The sequence below is a fragment of the Toxorhynchites rutilus genome, chromosome 2, assembly GCF_029784135.1.
Source record: "Toxorhynchites rutilus septentrionalis strain SRP chromosome 2, ASM2978413v1, whole genome shotgun sequence".
Classification (NCBI taxonomy): Eukaryota; Metazoa; Arthropoda; class Insecta; order Diptera; family Culicidae; genus Toxorhynchites; species Toxorhynchites rutilus.
The window spans coordinates 152,683,723-152,700,164 of record NC_073745.1 but is presented as its reverse complement, the minus strand read 5'-3'; the positions used below and the strand labels follow the sequence as shown (position 1 = coordinate 152,700,164).

Sequence of the window (16,442 nt, the reverse complement as noted above, 5' to 3'; positions counted from 1 at the left end):
GGGGAGCGGTATATGAAAACAGCACGGAAGAAAGTAGAAGGGGAATTATTTGCTTGTAGCATGAAAGAGACAGACTGATCACGAGCGAGCTTCGGCAATAGCGTATTGTATTTTGTTTACAAACAAAACACAGTAGACTTCCAAGATGGCTGAAGAGTGGTTTTAGCCAAGGCGCCTAGAAGTATATACTAAGGTGGGCCAACTTGCTAAAACCACTCTTCAGCCATATTGGAAGTCTACTGTGTGTGCGCGTCACCACTTTTCATGTAAATAAGAATAGCTGATTTCCAGTCGCAATGAACACGTTTTCAAAATTAAGATTATGAATGAAAATTAGCTTTTCCATATCAAACTAGTATTCTAAATGAAATGAAAAACATTTTTGTTTGCAGGTGGTGAATAAGTCTTATACGAAAATTGTTTATGATGACAACTCTATATTATGATGAAAAAATTCTGCAACAATGTTGGAATTGTTTAGCCATATGGTTGAATGAAAGTCAGAAACACGTGTTTAAAGTAATCCGATAACAAATGTGAAAATTTTCATTCAAATTTTAGAATTTGAAAACCGGCTTCGTATCTTCAAATCTGATAGCGATTACACTAACGAGTTTGGGACCCAAATTATGGCCCTAATTTGAAGTTGCCACCAGACGTCGACACCATGCTACTGTCATCGCCAATTCGGCGCAAGCAGTTTAGAACAAATGTTAGCGTTTAGTACAACAATGCTAATGACACAACACATTATTGTGTTCGACTAAATGGAAACACACATATTTGAAATGAAGTGCACGACGCATAGCGCGGCATTCTGGTCTCACCTTAACGCTTGCTACGTATGATCAGTGCAACGCCAACTTGTGTATTATTCTCAGTTATTTCTACAAAATCACGCAAACCATCTGCTCTTTTTTGGGCTACCAATAAATCCAAACCAAATGAAGAGTTATTTTGAAAAACTCGATACATTCTAAAATAATATCCGAAGTGAGAAACGAGCGAAATATATAATATAATTCCGTAGGCCTGCGTGAACAATGTAGTTGTGTCTTTGACATAACTTCCTACAATTTATGGTCTTTATCAGGTTCCGCTCGACGATGTTCCAAAATTTCCCAAAAGGGCGGAACTCCGGTGTGTTGGGAGGATTCTGGTCCTTGGGTAACCCCTGTACATTGTTAGTGGCATACTACTTCCGGTGAAAGCAGCTCAGAACGATCATGTTGGTTCAGGAAAGGTAGCATATGTTTTCCAGGCATTCGTTCACGTAAATTTTCTGACTGACGGTTTCGGTTGCAATGAACATCGCCTACACTGCGTTTCATAACTATAGAACCACTCCATTTTTCTGTGTTTTTAGAGATATGTAAGACATCGGTTGAATTTAAGTATATAGTGTAGAATATATTATCTATTTTCATTAATAAGACGGGCCATATGAACTTTATTGTTGTGTCCAGGCGCGAAACATTCAAAAAACTAAAACTCCAGTGTTTCATAACTATAGAACCAAATGGAAAAACTCTCACTTCTTTACCTTACCAAATTAACGTCAATTTCACACGAATTACAATAAGTTTCTAATTTGTAGGTCATCTTTAGCTCTCAAGTTCAAAGACTCATTCGGGGTGGTTTCGACCGAGCTGCGGCATTTTGTGTTGTGTATCTTGTTCTACGCAGAAGAAACTGCTCCTTGAAAGCTCTTCAAATCACTCATACTGCTTGTAACCTGCATGTACTATTCATATGATCACTTCTTAGAGGTTCTTGATAGGTTTTCGATCTGGTAAACAAGCTGACCAGTTCAGAATCTGATGCCCCTATTCATTAAACCATGCCATGATTTTCCGGATTCCGCAAAATTCCCCAATTATCACGGTGTTATTGATGCAAAAACAGAAGTAAAGGATTCTGAAACACTTCATTACACTTCTGACTGTGCATTCGTGTTGATGAAAAGCTATCTGAACTTCTATCTCTATATTCTATCTGAATCAGAAAATATTTTCCTCAAATCATCAAACTGCCGCCTGGAAAGTTACGAGTTGGAAAGTCATGCACTTTTCCAACTCGTAACTTTCCAGGCCGTTCTGTAAGTCCTTCCAGCATGAAGAAATTCTATTCAAGTTGAATTTATTTTTATCTGAGAAATTCTCCTGAAATAGTGAAACCCATGGAAACCCTTCCACATTAGCTTTTGGACCCGCAGCTTTGGAGACATGATTTCTATGATTTGGGGAGAATTTTCTCAAAAAGGCCTGATTTAGATAGCTTACTATGAGCACGAATGCACAGTCAGAAGTGCAACGAAGTACTTCGGAATCATTTACTGCAGTTTTTGCATCAAAAACAATGTGATAATTGGGTAATTTGACATCAATTCATAAAATCCAGAAAGTCATGGCATGGTTTAATGAATTGGGGTATCTTATTCTGGACTGGTCAGCTTGTTTACCAGATCGAAACCATATCAAGAACTTATGAGGAGTGATCGTACGAATATTAGATGCAGGTTACAAGCAGTATAAGTGATTTGAAGAGCTTAAACGGGCAGTATCCTCTACGTAGAACGAGAACATTACAACATGGCGCAACTTGGTCGAAACCATCCCGAATGGGTTGTTTGAACTAATTGAGAACTAAAGATGACCTAAGAATTAGAAACTTATTTTAATTCATTTTGTAAAGGAGTGAGAGTTTTCCATCTGGTTCTAGAGTTCTGAAACACTGGAATTTTAGTTTTTTGAATGGTTCGCGCCAGGACACAACATTAAAGTTCAAATGGCCAGTCATATAAATGAAGATAGTTACAATATCCTACACTATATACTTCAATTCAAATGACTTCTTACATATCTCTGGCAACTCAGAAAAAATGAGTGGTTCTGTAGTTATGAAACACAGTGTATAAAGTCACATGTACAAATGATATGCCAAACCAGGTATTTCTTAGCGACAATTCGTCAATTCCACATGATTGGAAGTGTCTGCCACCTTTCCCCTTCCGGCATGCGGTATGCGATATGTGGTATGCTACATGTGGCATGTGGCATGTGGCATCTGTCACTTCTTGCCCGAACATCTCTGATATTTTGTTGTTTTGCTCTCGTTGAAGCTAACGTTGTATTCAACCAGAACAATGGTGATAGGAATCCTGGTCATATATGACACACAATTTCCGTAGATATGGTTATGTATGTGCTTGCTACTCTCATGGTCATGGCTCTGTAGGTTCGGTTCAGCAGCGTTAGGTTTTGTTTGTTGTTGATCGTTTCCACCCAATTTGGACAATCATATTTTAGAATAAATGTGGCTACGCTAGCTAGGAGTCGCATCTTACTACTACTGTTGGCCACCTTATTCGGCATGATTCTGGCGGTTGCCGTTTCAAAAACATTCAAAAACCCCAAATGTCGGTACTTCATAACAATAGAACTAGATAAAAAATCCTGTACACAATTAACATGTCTTTCGCAGCATTTTGCACGAACTACAAGTTTATAATTCGTAGGTTATCCTCAGTTCTCCATCAGTTCAAACAACCAAATCGTATTTCCCCAATCATTGCAAGCACTGAATAGTTACTGCTATTATGAAACCGGGAAAGTACATCTTCTAATCAGCTTTCAGCCGATCAATCTTCCATCTACAATTACATCTTAAATCAAACTGAACAGTTTGGTTACAAGTTCACTTATTAGTTAGCCTCATTCGGAATGTTAGATCTATTAACACATTAAGGACCGCAAAAAAATCTGTAAGACATGTGTCTGGGACCGCACGTTTTGGGGCAAACATGTACGTTCTAAAAGCATAATAACTTTGTTGTTTATGAAGATATTTTTGTTAAAAATTCAGAAATTGTAAATTAGGATGCACTTTAGGTATTATTAAAATAAGGTTGTTTAATAATAATTATTATCAAATTTTATTTGAATATTTCGTGATCCCTCCGTAACAGGCGGATCACGAAACACGCGAAAACCCGTGAGCGGTCCTTAATATGTTAAGTCGAGCACATTTGACAGCAATGATCTCTCAAGATGTAGAGAAAGCATAAACGTGCATATTTCTTCCTGAAACGACGAGAACGATGCTTCGCAAACTGTTGATACCATTCGTTAAAAGTTTGTGCAGTTATGCAAATGATAAAAACCGATGTGGACGGATAATACATTACCTCACTCGTTACATTACAAATTAAAGGACCCGTAGGGTGGCTTTCATCGTACAGCAAAACAGCAGAATCTAATTGCCTAATACTTATGTAATCCGTAGGACCAGACTAGATTATCCACTTGGAATGAACCATCCATATCAGCCTGGAAAAGGCAGCGCTTGAATTGGTGATTCACCGCTCGCTGATTCACCAGCGAAGCATTCGTTCGAAGGGTGGCGGCTATTCTGTCAAATTGGCTGATATACGTACCACCTCGGAAAATTTTCTGTGCAGTGGCCAAAGTGCCTGGCTGCATGCATTGGCAGGTTTCCTCCGATGCTCCGACGGTTGGTGGTGTTTGTTGTTCGCGTGTGAGTGAGAGTTTGGCAAAGCTGGGTTCGCCAGACGACAAAGAGTCGGCTAATTCTCCGAGAGCTTTTCGTTCTCCGACGGGAAGCAGTAGTAGTGAAGCGAACGATGCTTTTCTGCTGCTGGGTTTTACTCGTCAGGGAAAACAGTAATAAACTTTGCTACAGTTTTGAAATTTCGACCGACGAGTGCACTTCGCCATTGCGTGGTCATTAGAGAGTGCATTCCGTGACACCCAAGAGCAAGGACGAAAAAACCCAACGGTGGAATTTCGCATTGAATGATTTACCGTTGACAGGAAGTAATTTTCAAAGTTTTGGAAGCTTGTTTATTTTCTCGGTGCTCGCTTGTTGCAAAGGGTGCAATTATTTGTGTGAGGCGTCAGTCGGTGTCGCCAAATTGTCTGGAGACGGATGAGTCATCACACGAGGGTTTGAGCAGAGCCCGACTGGGTTTCATCGTGCATAACAACATAACCTACACAAACGCTTTCGGAGCATCTGAACTGGTTGTTGTTTTCATTTCCCGGCGAGTATGCTGCAGTTGAGTTTTGATCTCGCGGTTGTTCGGGTTGAGTTCAAGGAAAGAGCTGAATAAAGAATGTCAGTCAATGGGAAGGTGATGAGTAATATTGATTAGCTCACGGACGCGCTCACATTGTGTTTCGTGTCGTTTACCGTCGTGCAGTTAGTTCTACCGTTTAGTAGTGGTGTGCGGCATTGCAGTGGTAATTTCTCGGATAGTTGCATTAACGTCTCAATTTTGTTCGGAGAAGCGTTGAACAGCGCACCGTTTCCAAAGTGGCGCACTTCGGGCACTCCTTCGAATACCGTGCCGCATTATTGTCTATGTGTTTACTGATAAACACAATCAATAGTGTGCTCCTGGATGTGCTGATCAAGCTTAACCTGCTCACGACAGGGATTATTCTTTCGTTCAAACTCGGATCGGAAACGCTGACGACGATGGGACTCAAGGGGGCTAACATTTTCATAGGTAACTAAACCAAGCAATGTTTTAGATTTTCTATTTTTATATTGTTAGAAACATGGGTGTGGTAAATGTTGACCAAGTTTGAAAATATGCAACCAAATATTCCAGTGATACAAAATACAACTGATTACAATTATTGAAGAATTACAAAATACAACTGATTACAATTAGTGAAGAATTTTACTAAAGTAGAAGTAATTGGAAGCCATTCTAAACATGAAACATAGAAAGAGAAAATCTTCTCAAAAGTGTTGTTCTTCTATGTAATTACTAATTATTTTTCTGTTATTCGGTTAAATATTTAAACATGCAAAAAAAACCAGTATATCTAACCATGAGCTAACAATAGCATCAAAACAAGACAGACAAAACAAACAGAATAAACATCTTTTTCACATTTGGGTTATTTTTTTGTATTCTCGTTACAATATCCTATTTGACACGTCTCGCGTTGAAAATATTTTCTAGTTGATTTAAGCAACGAACGGTTCGTTTTTTTTTAATTATTTTGGTTGTTCACGGGCCTTTCGAAACTCGACGGTAATTCCATTACTAACTGTAGTAAAAAAGGCTTGTCACGAGATATTTTGTTCTGTCGTTGCTTGTATAAAATCTAAGCATGAATGCCAGGTAAATCAAGGATATGCAATAACATCTGGAGCGATCATCTGCTAGACTTAGATTTAGTGGTATATTTTCCCGCCATTTGATCGGTATCCAAATTAAACCATAAAAGTTCATCGTTGTTTTCAACTGTAAAAGTAAAAGTACTTTTTTATTCGGTTTTCTTTTACAGATTGTATGAGTGCAATTATCTGTTGCAAAAATTTTCGACGAAAAGCAGTGGTAAAAAAAATTAATCTATCTTTTGCTTGGAAATTATTGCTGATTCATTTTTGTTTTAGTGGATTGATCCAACTAACGTGGTTTTTTTTGCTAGCAGCTCTCATTCCGTAAATGGTTCCATTAGTTTGACATATTCAGAGTGCTGTACTGTAGAAGGCCTATTTTCTACTTTTCCTAAATATGGAAGTACATTCATGATGCATTTGCCATCATCGTCCGATGTTAACCAAAATTTGCTACCAAGTTCGTCAGGTCTGTTAAGCAAGTATTGTTTACATCTACATCTTACTTTTGTTGGAAATAATTTTTCTTTAAACCTTCTATACTCGTGCATACTGTTGGACAGACCGAGAATGAATCAGGTGGCTGAATTAAATAACTATTAAAACTGAATGAAGTTAAAGAAAACATATATTCTGAGTTTTTTTCAATCAATTATATCTTTTTCTTTAAATAAATACCAATAACGTGTTAAAATATACAATATGCACAGTTTGTGAGTCTACGAGTTACGATTTTTCGCGCGAGTACATGAGAGTTAAAGGAAATAGCTGTTCATCTACAGTAATGTTACTATCCGGCTTGTAACAAGTTTGTTCTCAATTAATGTATTCCGAATCATGAATTACATGCAGACTTTATCTGTTGTTTATCTGTGTATCTGTTCAATCGTTGAGTTTGCTCACTTTTCTATATTTTTCTATTTTTCTATTTATCTATTTTTCTCTTGTACTTTGTGGGTATATGGGAGGGGTCCATGACACCAACAGCAGTAATGTTGTACGGTGGTCTTATTCTTCCATTTTTCTTTGATGAAACGATTTTTTTTTATTTCATAATTTCTGATTCGATAACCTTATACATGTACATGGCACAAATCTTGCTCCCGGTCAAATGAAGTGATACAAGTATAACTCAAAATAAACAAAATATAAATTGAAAAATTATGGATGGGTTGTACCTATGATATAACCGCAAGGTTGATGTAGGACTGCCGTTGGCTTAGTAATCAATTGTATTTCCTCAATTAGCAATAATCCCACCTCGGATGTTCCTCATTGGGTACGATATCGCCGCTGTGTATGAAACTATTTACGAATTCAATTGCAAACAAATCCCAATTTATGCCAATATATGTATTATGGCTGTAGTTATCGCAGCAAATAATTATCAACATTTTGCCTAATCATCAAACGGTATGCGTAGAAGTTCAGTGAGCTGGCGACATGAAGAGATATCTTCCAATGCAGTGTTAATCAAGCCAAAGCGTTGCATTTGTACCCGCTTTTGTAGACCGTGTTAGCTAAACGAATTCCGAAGTGTTAAAATGTATGGGATTTTCAAAGTATTGCTGCCTTGATTGTATCTGCAATGCCGATTTTCCCAACTTCTTGGTTTCGGAATCTGTATTGGGAAAACACATTCCGGTTTGCAAAAATGCAAGCGAGTACAAAAGTACCCGCAGTTCGGATCTATTTTGCAATGGGAATTTCCATATTGTTGAAATCTATATTAGGGAAACATTCTAATTTGCAAAAACGCAAACGAGTACAAAGGTTTACGCTGCTTGCATCTAATTCCGATTTCCACAGGCTCCATGGTTTTGAAGTCTGTGTTAGGGAAACATTCCAATTTGCAAAAACGCAAACGAGTACAAAATTTCCCGCTGCTTGCATCTATTTTGCAATGCCGATTTCCCCAGGCTTCATGATTTAGAAGTCTGTGTTAGGAAAACATCCATCCATTCCAGCGATCGTACCACAATCGTTGCGCAATCATAACTGAGTGGATTTCTGAGCGCATATATACTGATTTGTGTGATTTCAATAACCTATTTTGAAACTAATTTTAGGGCTATTGAAACAAGTTTTTGGATCAAAAAGTAACAAGTTTTTGACGTAGGATTACGTCTTACGGGAACATATTGGAGCACAAATTGAAAATCGAAAATCGAGCACCTCGTGAAAATTGTCCAATTTCAAACGCTTATTGCTCAGTCAATTCATGATGGATTGATGAAATTTTTGCGTCAATCGATTTCGGTACTCCGTAACAATTTTTTATATCAAAGAAAATAATATATGTCATGAAACTAACTATCGAACAATTTAAAAATCTCAACCCCTATCCTAACGGAAATACCAACTTCTGATTGGTCGAAATTGACGACACATGCGGCGGGTCCCTAACAGAGACATCAAGACCAAGCTGTCTGGGGGAAATTGGCATTGCAAATACATGAAAGTAGGGGGAGCTTTTGTTCCTATCGAAGTGTATTTCCTAACAGAGATATCAAAACCAAGGTTCTCGGGGGAAATCGGCATTGCAAATATATGCAAGTCGGGTGCATTTTTATATTAAGGTGAGTGATACAATTAATTCTAGCAAATAAAATTTAAATTTGAATGTATTGTGAAAAATTTAGCACAAGTGTAAGTGCAAAATTGGTAGCTGTGTTAAAAATGACATGATATATGAAACGATTTGTTTCAATTTTCATCAATAAAAACCAAGGTGTGTTCCCGCTCGAGAACGGGTCGTTCGGTTTAAGCTGTCTGTTTTGCTGTGTTCATTTTCACCCAAGAAAAAGTTTATACGGCGAGAAAAATTGGAAAAGTGAAGAAATATTAGAAAAAGTGATTTCTCATATGCTCTACATATAGTATTAGTTGTTATTAGTTCAATTATAAATCGCATTGGATTGAATATTTAATATTGGATATTGGATTGACAATTAGAAAGTAAAACATTATAAAAGAAAATTACCTTTTCCATTTCAAATATGTTTTCTCTAGATTAAAGTAACATGTTTTTACTGATGAGAAAAATTAATAATTGTGTTCGGTATTGGTAATTATCTTATATTACATTGGTGAGTTTTTTTTCTTTATTTCATCCATACATAACACAGGGGGCATTTCGTCTAGGATCACAGAGGGCGGTTTTCATCATATCTCGTTCCACTTCAGTATTTTTATCTGATACGCAGCATCCAATGCCTGTTTACCATCCTTCTGTCATCATCACTCGGTAAACACTGGTGGAGTGAAAAAACAATACCCATCAATCAAACAAAACGGTCCTTTTCAGAGCCACCAAATCATTATCAAAGAGTTCAACGATGTAATTCTTCAAACGTATCCAAAATCAATAGATAGCTTAACGGAATCCTACGTCAACTATGCGGTCGTGTCTCGCACAAAACCCTCCTGTGACTTTTTTTTGTAATTTGAGGCCTCAAACTGTAAAGTTTATTCGCTTTGGAAAAAATAAACTAGTAGATCGAAAGCAACAATTTCGTAGCTTTTAGCTGTTATCCAAAAGCTATTTATCCGTAATAACTATCGCGGCGACAGTTGGTAGACACTGCGGTCACAAGCAGTGTTGCCACACGTAAAAATTCATCTGGAAAGGTTAAGATAATTTTTCGCAGATTTCTGCCATTCAGAATCTACATAGTACAGATGTTCGTCAAAAAGTACTGATTGACACAGATTTTTTCTGCGTGAGATTTTTTTTACATTTGAACAAAGCTACATTAAGATACATGATGACTTCTACGCCGCAGTATCGCAAAAATTGATCAGCTTCATAAGGACGAAATTCCTCACAATGATCGTCTGAATGGACGATGTGGGTTTCGAACTCCGTAATGCGCTTGATAAAAATCGGTTGCCTAGATCTTGTAATTGTCAAATGTACATGTCATTCGCTGGCTTTGTGTGTTAGTTATGCATGTAAGAAAAATCCTGACTATCTTGTACATTTATTGATGGGCATATTTACTCATATATCCAATAGCCCACAAATGAATTTGAGGTAATACAGGAAACTTTGGAATTTTGGAGACTGATTGCAGAATATTGACTGTTCTCGAAGATTTAATGACAAAACCTCAGTTGCTTTATTTGGAGTATGTTTTGCCCCAAATCAACAGATTGAATCGTGGGTTCCAGGCTGAAAAACCTGAATTCATACTGCTACAAGAAAAGCTGAAAGATTTTATTTGATCAATATCACTAATATCTGCTTGGAATCTAACGTTGTTACAATGTTCAATGCTATTGAATTTGAAGATAATTTTCGTCGCAGTTTTTTCGTGGAGCTGATCAAGCAAATAAGAAAAAGATTGAATTTTGATGATCCGACGTTCAAGGCGCTGCGACAATGTTAAATCACAGAATCTTTTCCAATTTGACAACCATTAACGTTGTGTTAGAGCCGTTTCCAGGATTCTACAATGGAAATATACAAGATCTGGAGAATTAATTCCGTACCTAAAGATAAAATTACTCCGTAAGGGAATCACAGGTTTAGAAAACGTGCATGTGCAGGATTGGTGGACAAAAATTGGATGTCTAAAAAGAATTGACGGTTCGCTTGCATTTTCGGCGCTTCGATGTCTTGTTTTGTTATGTTCTCACCATGCCTCACTCTCACTATGCAACTGTCGAGCGATTTTTTTCTGAATATAATCAGAACAAAAATAAGGTTCGAAATCGGCTCAGCAACGATACGATGAACGCTATTTTGGGTTTAAAAGATTTAATTAAACATCGTGGCGGCAGCACGAAAATTTTAATAAATGATTGTATGCAATCTTGATTCAGAAAAAAACTATGTTTTTGTTAACAACACTGGTCACAAGTAGTGATATATTTGTTTTTTCATCGCTATTTTCTATTTTGCTAATAGCGAAACACGACACTATGGTAACCACCATAACCTAACAGCATAAAAACAACTATATGTACATGTCATGCAATAATACACAATCACTCTCCACCTGACGTTTTGAAAACTGACGCGGTGCATCTTTTCGTCAAACCTCCGCCTCGGTTTTGAATACACAAGTCAATGAAGAGTTGTGTCCAATACATGACCGTATAGTTGACATATCTTTAAATGAACCTACCACGAGGGGTCAAATGACCTTTTTTAACTTTAACCCAAATTTTCTTGCAAATTAGCTCGGGGTCTTTTCATGTTCTTTGAGGCTTTCGTTTTAGAATCCGCCTCTCCAGCGGTTACTCTCTGCTCGTTATCCAAAGTACATTGAGCTCGATTTACTTCAGCCACATCCTCCGCAATATCAGCTTCTCATGGATTGAGCATGGCATGATCAAGATTATAAGTGCAGCAAAAATGATGACCAAGCGCATTAGATTTCTCAACTGAAGTTATTAGGAGATCAGGATTAGGAAAATTGGAACTCTAGGAAGGGATGGGTTTTGATTTTAAGGGTTTTTTGTCATTTCTAGCAGGGACGAGAGTGGGATGTAGGCTGGAAAAAAAAAGTTTTTTTTTGTGCTTAAAGATTTTGGTCTAAATCACTCTGGAAAACTGATTCTCCACAATTTTTTTTGTCCCTTTTGTTTATTTTAGGCTCATTAGCATTTTAGCTGTAACAGAGCCGAATTTTAATCATGTACATGTCATATGTTTATCATATCTATTAGAATATTCCCTTCTATACCATTGCATATGGTACATATTTACACAGTAGCCATTAAGGCGTAAGAGTTTTTCTTCTGTTCTTCCATTATCCAGTTAGACCGGACAGCGGAGACAGTTGATTGATCATTCTTGATTTATTTATAGAACAGCAGCCCGATGGGTCTTGCAGAGCAGAGCAGTTGTATGGATGAATCGATCTCCATCGCTGATGATTGTTGCGTGGACGTAGTTATTCTGTAACAACACAAAGATGGTTAATAAGGGCCCTGTGGTTTGAACTCTCGATCGATTGCTTACTAAGCGAACGCGCAACCAATGGGGCTACGGAGATCCGCAATCACATTTTTTTGGTTCCCGGAAAAAAATCGCACCCGAAACAGCTGCAGCAGAAACAACCGTTCAGAGAAAGTGTAAGGGCACAAGTAGGGGTTTGAAGGATCGTCTCCAATGTATCAAACTAACCGGGCAATTAGTGGAACACAGGTTTGCGTGCGAGAAATCGCTGCTTCCGACGGCGGATCGGCGGTCGACTCGATTCGCTTCATATTGGCGGCTAGGGTCGCCTCGATTCCTTATTCTCGTTAAATAGAGATTTCGCCTCCATTACATTGACTTGAGAATAAATTTCGAAAAAACGAAAACGGAAAAATTGATTTATAATAGAAATTACGATTTTTTCTGTGAGCCATTTATGCCTATGATGTTTTCCCGCGCCACAATATTTCTAGCCTACTTGTGACATTACACTTTTTCAGAGTGGTTGTTTTTGTTGCAGTTGTTTTCTGGAGCGATTTTTTTCCGATCACGGAATAGAACGTTGCTTCTTCGGGGTTCAGGATGTTATAGTGCCCACAAAGAAGATCGTTGAAGATAAATTTACCATTCATATTTTACCGAAGATTCCCCTAAGCTTCGTGTTTGGCATTTAATCATCAGCCAGAATGAACTTGCTTCTATTTCTGGTGCAACGACGTCCCATCAAAACTGCAGACCGGAACGTCTCCATTCTACCCTTCGACGGGTAGTGCGGGATAGGTTTTTTTTTTACATAACATATTCAAAAATCAGAGATGTGTTATTTTTCGTTTTTAAGTTATGATTTTTCAAAGGTAATATGTTTTCAGTCTTCGTTCAATATTTCTATGCGACTTGACTGGATGTATGCGACTAGACTTCAATTCATTGGCAATTGTGTAATTTTTTCAAAAAGGCTAGCTAATTGGCTTTAATTTCATATATCGATCATCTGAATCGGTCCAGTAGTTTAAAAGTAATAAATTTTTGAAAAATCCATTTTTGGAAAAAAGAGGCAAATTGATTTTTCGGACAACCCTAGAATGGAAATGGTCACCCTACTGAAACAATAAAAAGAAAACGGGTCTAATATTTTGCAATAAAGAACAAAACTATCACTTTTCATGGAAATCTGAGAACCATTATATCGGTTTGGCATAGAATGGCTGACAATGACAACTTGACAATCCTGTAGGAGGGATGTCTGCTGACTGCTGTCCAGTTGCATAATTGCATCGACTAGCCAACCAGAGCGAGTATGATCTTTGACATCAACATTTCCTGATCGAAATCTAATGAGCTACTTTTGCGTGCCACGATCAATCACAGCCGGAGTTACCAACTATAATTTTCCAACTGGAGGAATAGCACTTCCCAGCCTGTATTGTCAAATATACATGAAGTTTGGCATTGTCCTGATGGAACACGATAAAGATTTAATATTATAAAGATAAGGCAATGTTGAGATATTAGGAAAGGTATAGAAAAACTGTTAAGTAAGAATCAGGACTACGTGTTTTAAACATTTGAAAAACATCATGTTAATACTATTTTCAATCAAATTACAAAGTTTTGGAACTGGTCATGGACATGATATATGAGAATATATTTCATTCACGCCCATTTCAAGCTATAATATATGTCGATAACGCGAATCGCTTCGGAATAGATAGATAATAAACAAAAAAAGAGTAAATATTATACAAATACGGACCAGAGAGTTATGACACTTCTCATATCCAACCTGGAAAATTTAGGCAGGGATCCAAGTATATTCATTACAAATAATTTTCATTCTGATCGAGTAAAAAGTACAAAAATCAAGGATAATCAGGATCATTTCAGTAAAATCAGGCAAAATTGAGTTTTTGTCAGGTTATCAAGGAACGTGCCAAAAAGTCTGGGAAATCCTGAAAAATCTGGTAGGCTGGCATCTCTGCTTACATCATCCATGACGTAAACTTTACAATTTTTTCTTTATGTTTCTGCAGCCTTTTTGTCTTTTCTATAGTAAAAAAAGCTTCGCATAACATCTTTGATCAGAAATTACAAAGAACAAAAGTTCATTTCCGGAAACTATTAGCTTTTGACATGAATCACCAAAAAACCTAAAATGTTTTTTTCAGGTACGCGTTCCTTTGACACAATTGGATTAGTGTTACCCGATATAAGACACCGGTTACTTGCCACTAATCACTGATGACCCAATAGCGATGAAACTTGACTGATTGAATTTATTTCGATGTTTTAGTGCCTTGGGTAACTTTTTATATGTTTCTCTTTACTAGTCACGAATAGAAAAAAATGAACCCAAATTAGTGTCAAACATATAATTACAATCTCGCTAATTTAATTTTGTCTTCTCTTCTCTTGCAGGTAAGCGCCACGACCCGTCCACTTTTGAATGTTGTCGGGTGAAATTTTAATCCGATCACCGTTGAGCGTGGTGTTGCTCCCGCCACCGTCTCTAATAGACTTTTGTAGAACTATGGCGGCTATCGCCACGCTCGCCAATCAGCAAAATATCGATGATGATGACATTTTTCTAGGTAAATGAAACCAAATGAATCCTGGTGTCCCTCGTCTAGATTGTGTCACTATTTAAGGTTTTTGTATTAGTTACTGTAAATGTCATCTCTTTTTTCATCGTCGATAAGTTTATGATTTTTCATTCTATTTTGTCCCAAAAGGATTTTAACAGTAATATGAACACATTTAAAACACACACACACACACACTTGATCGCTTTCGTATGATTAAGACACAATTAAATATTAAAAAAACAAATAGGGCTGATTCTCGCTATATGATCTTTATTTTTCTCGTTCTTTTTTTCACTTCTCATACTTTTGTGGCCGTTGGTTTTTGGATGTTCCAGCTTTAGGTTTTTGCTTTAGGAACCACGAGAAAGCAGTTCCATCATCACCGGTACCTTTTTGATTTCTAAACAAACTTTATCATTTGATTCAGTAGTGGTGTAGAGCTTCTAATAGATCAACATTAAACCTGAATCTATATTACTTAGATAGATTAGTTTATGTATGCTCGATAGTTTTATAAGATATTAGCAAAGTTATCGTTGTTTCAATTAATTGCTGTTTCAATAACATTAGTTTTCATTTTTTTGTTTACTAAACTATAAATGATGGATTTCTGTTTGATCAGATCACTCGATAGATTCATAGAATGACATTTGGATGGCGCCACTTTTGATGGATTTATGCGTGATCTATCAAAACCAGTGCAGTGAAAAAACAAACAGCAAAGAACACCCATTGTTAGGATATATAAAGATTTCAACCAACCATCAACATATTGGCATCGGCTAGCATAATGTTAATAAATCAAGTCGAATTTCGAATGAAAGTCGTCATTGCCAGTCATTGAGTGATGTGTTCAAAGCTCCATTATAATTCTGATGGTTTTCTTGTATCTCCGAGTGTTTTACTAAATAAATTTATATCATTTGTGAACCCAATCAATTGAAAGCAAAATTTAGATAATAACGCTATCTCACCGAATCTTTGTGAATGTTGTTCACCGATTCCCAAGAGAATGAATTTGCTACATTTTCTAGCTTATTCGATATGTTACGCATCTATTTTAACAACTCTTTTATTGTGACAAATATGTCGAGTTTTGTGCAGAAAATAATTTGTGGCGAATTAATTTTACTGCACTAATTTTATAACTGATTTCGATTCAAAAATGAAAAAAATAGCTAAAAATATTTGAAGAAAAAAATAGTTTGTCGAGGAATCTTCATTGTCATGTAATGTTATTGCGAATAGTCTTCTTTACCGCCTCCATGATTTTACACTGCTTTTCGTAATACAACTGCATGATGTGTAGAACAGTGATTCCCAGTTTATCCGCCTTCGAGATCCCCTTTGTTAGTAATGAAGTCTCTCGAAACCAGTCAGTTGAGTACTCATTTCCGATATTAGAAGCAAACCTAACTTTGTCAATCATAGGGCAACTTGGTAACCTTTTCAAGAGTGGCCTTCTCGTGGAATTGAATCAAATGTTGGTGGAAAAAAATATTTTTGACGTGGGACTACGTCTAACTGGAATATATGGGGGGTAAAATGAAAACCTAAACACAGAACATGCAGGAAAAAATGAAAGATTTCGAATGCTTATAACTCGAATATTTCATACAGGATCGGAAAGATGTTTGCATCAATTGATAGGGAATATCTCTACGCATCTATAGCAATTAATAAAATGTTATTTTTCATTAGATAAACAATTGAAAAACTGTAAAATATTAAGCGTTATCTAAACGCCATAACTGCCTCGTTTCGATTGGCCCGAT

General features: G+C 36.9%; 1 protein-coding gene across 2 annotated transcripts in view; it reads left to right on the top strand.

Moving 5' to 3' along the window:
- The first annotated feature begins 4,705 nt into the window (after positions 1-4,705).
- The window catches only part of LOC129771840 (protein Fe65 homolog), a 71,603-nt gene continuing 59,866 nt past the window's right edge, over positions 4,706-16,442 (top strand). For both annotated transcript variants that reach the window (XM_055775928.1, XM_055775927.1), the window contains exon 1: positions 4,706-5,530. In XM_055775928.1, coding sequence (XP_055631903.1) covers positions 5,383-5,530 — 148 coding nt within the window. In that variant the 5' untranslated portion in view covers positions 4,706-5,382. The remainder of the gene's footprint in view (positions 5,531-16,442) is intronic.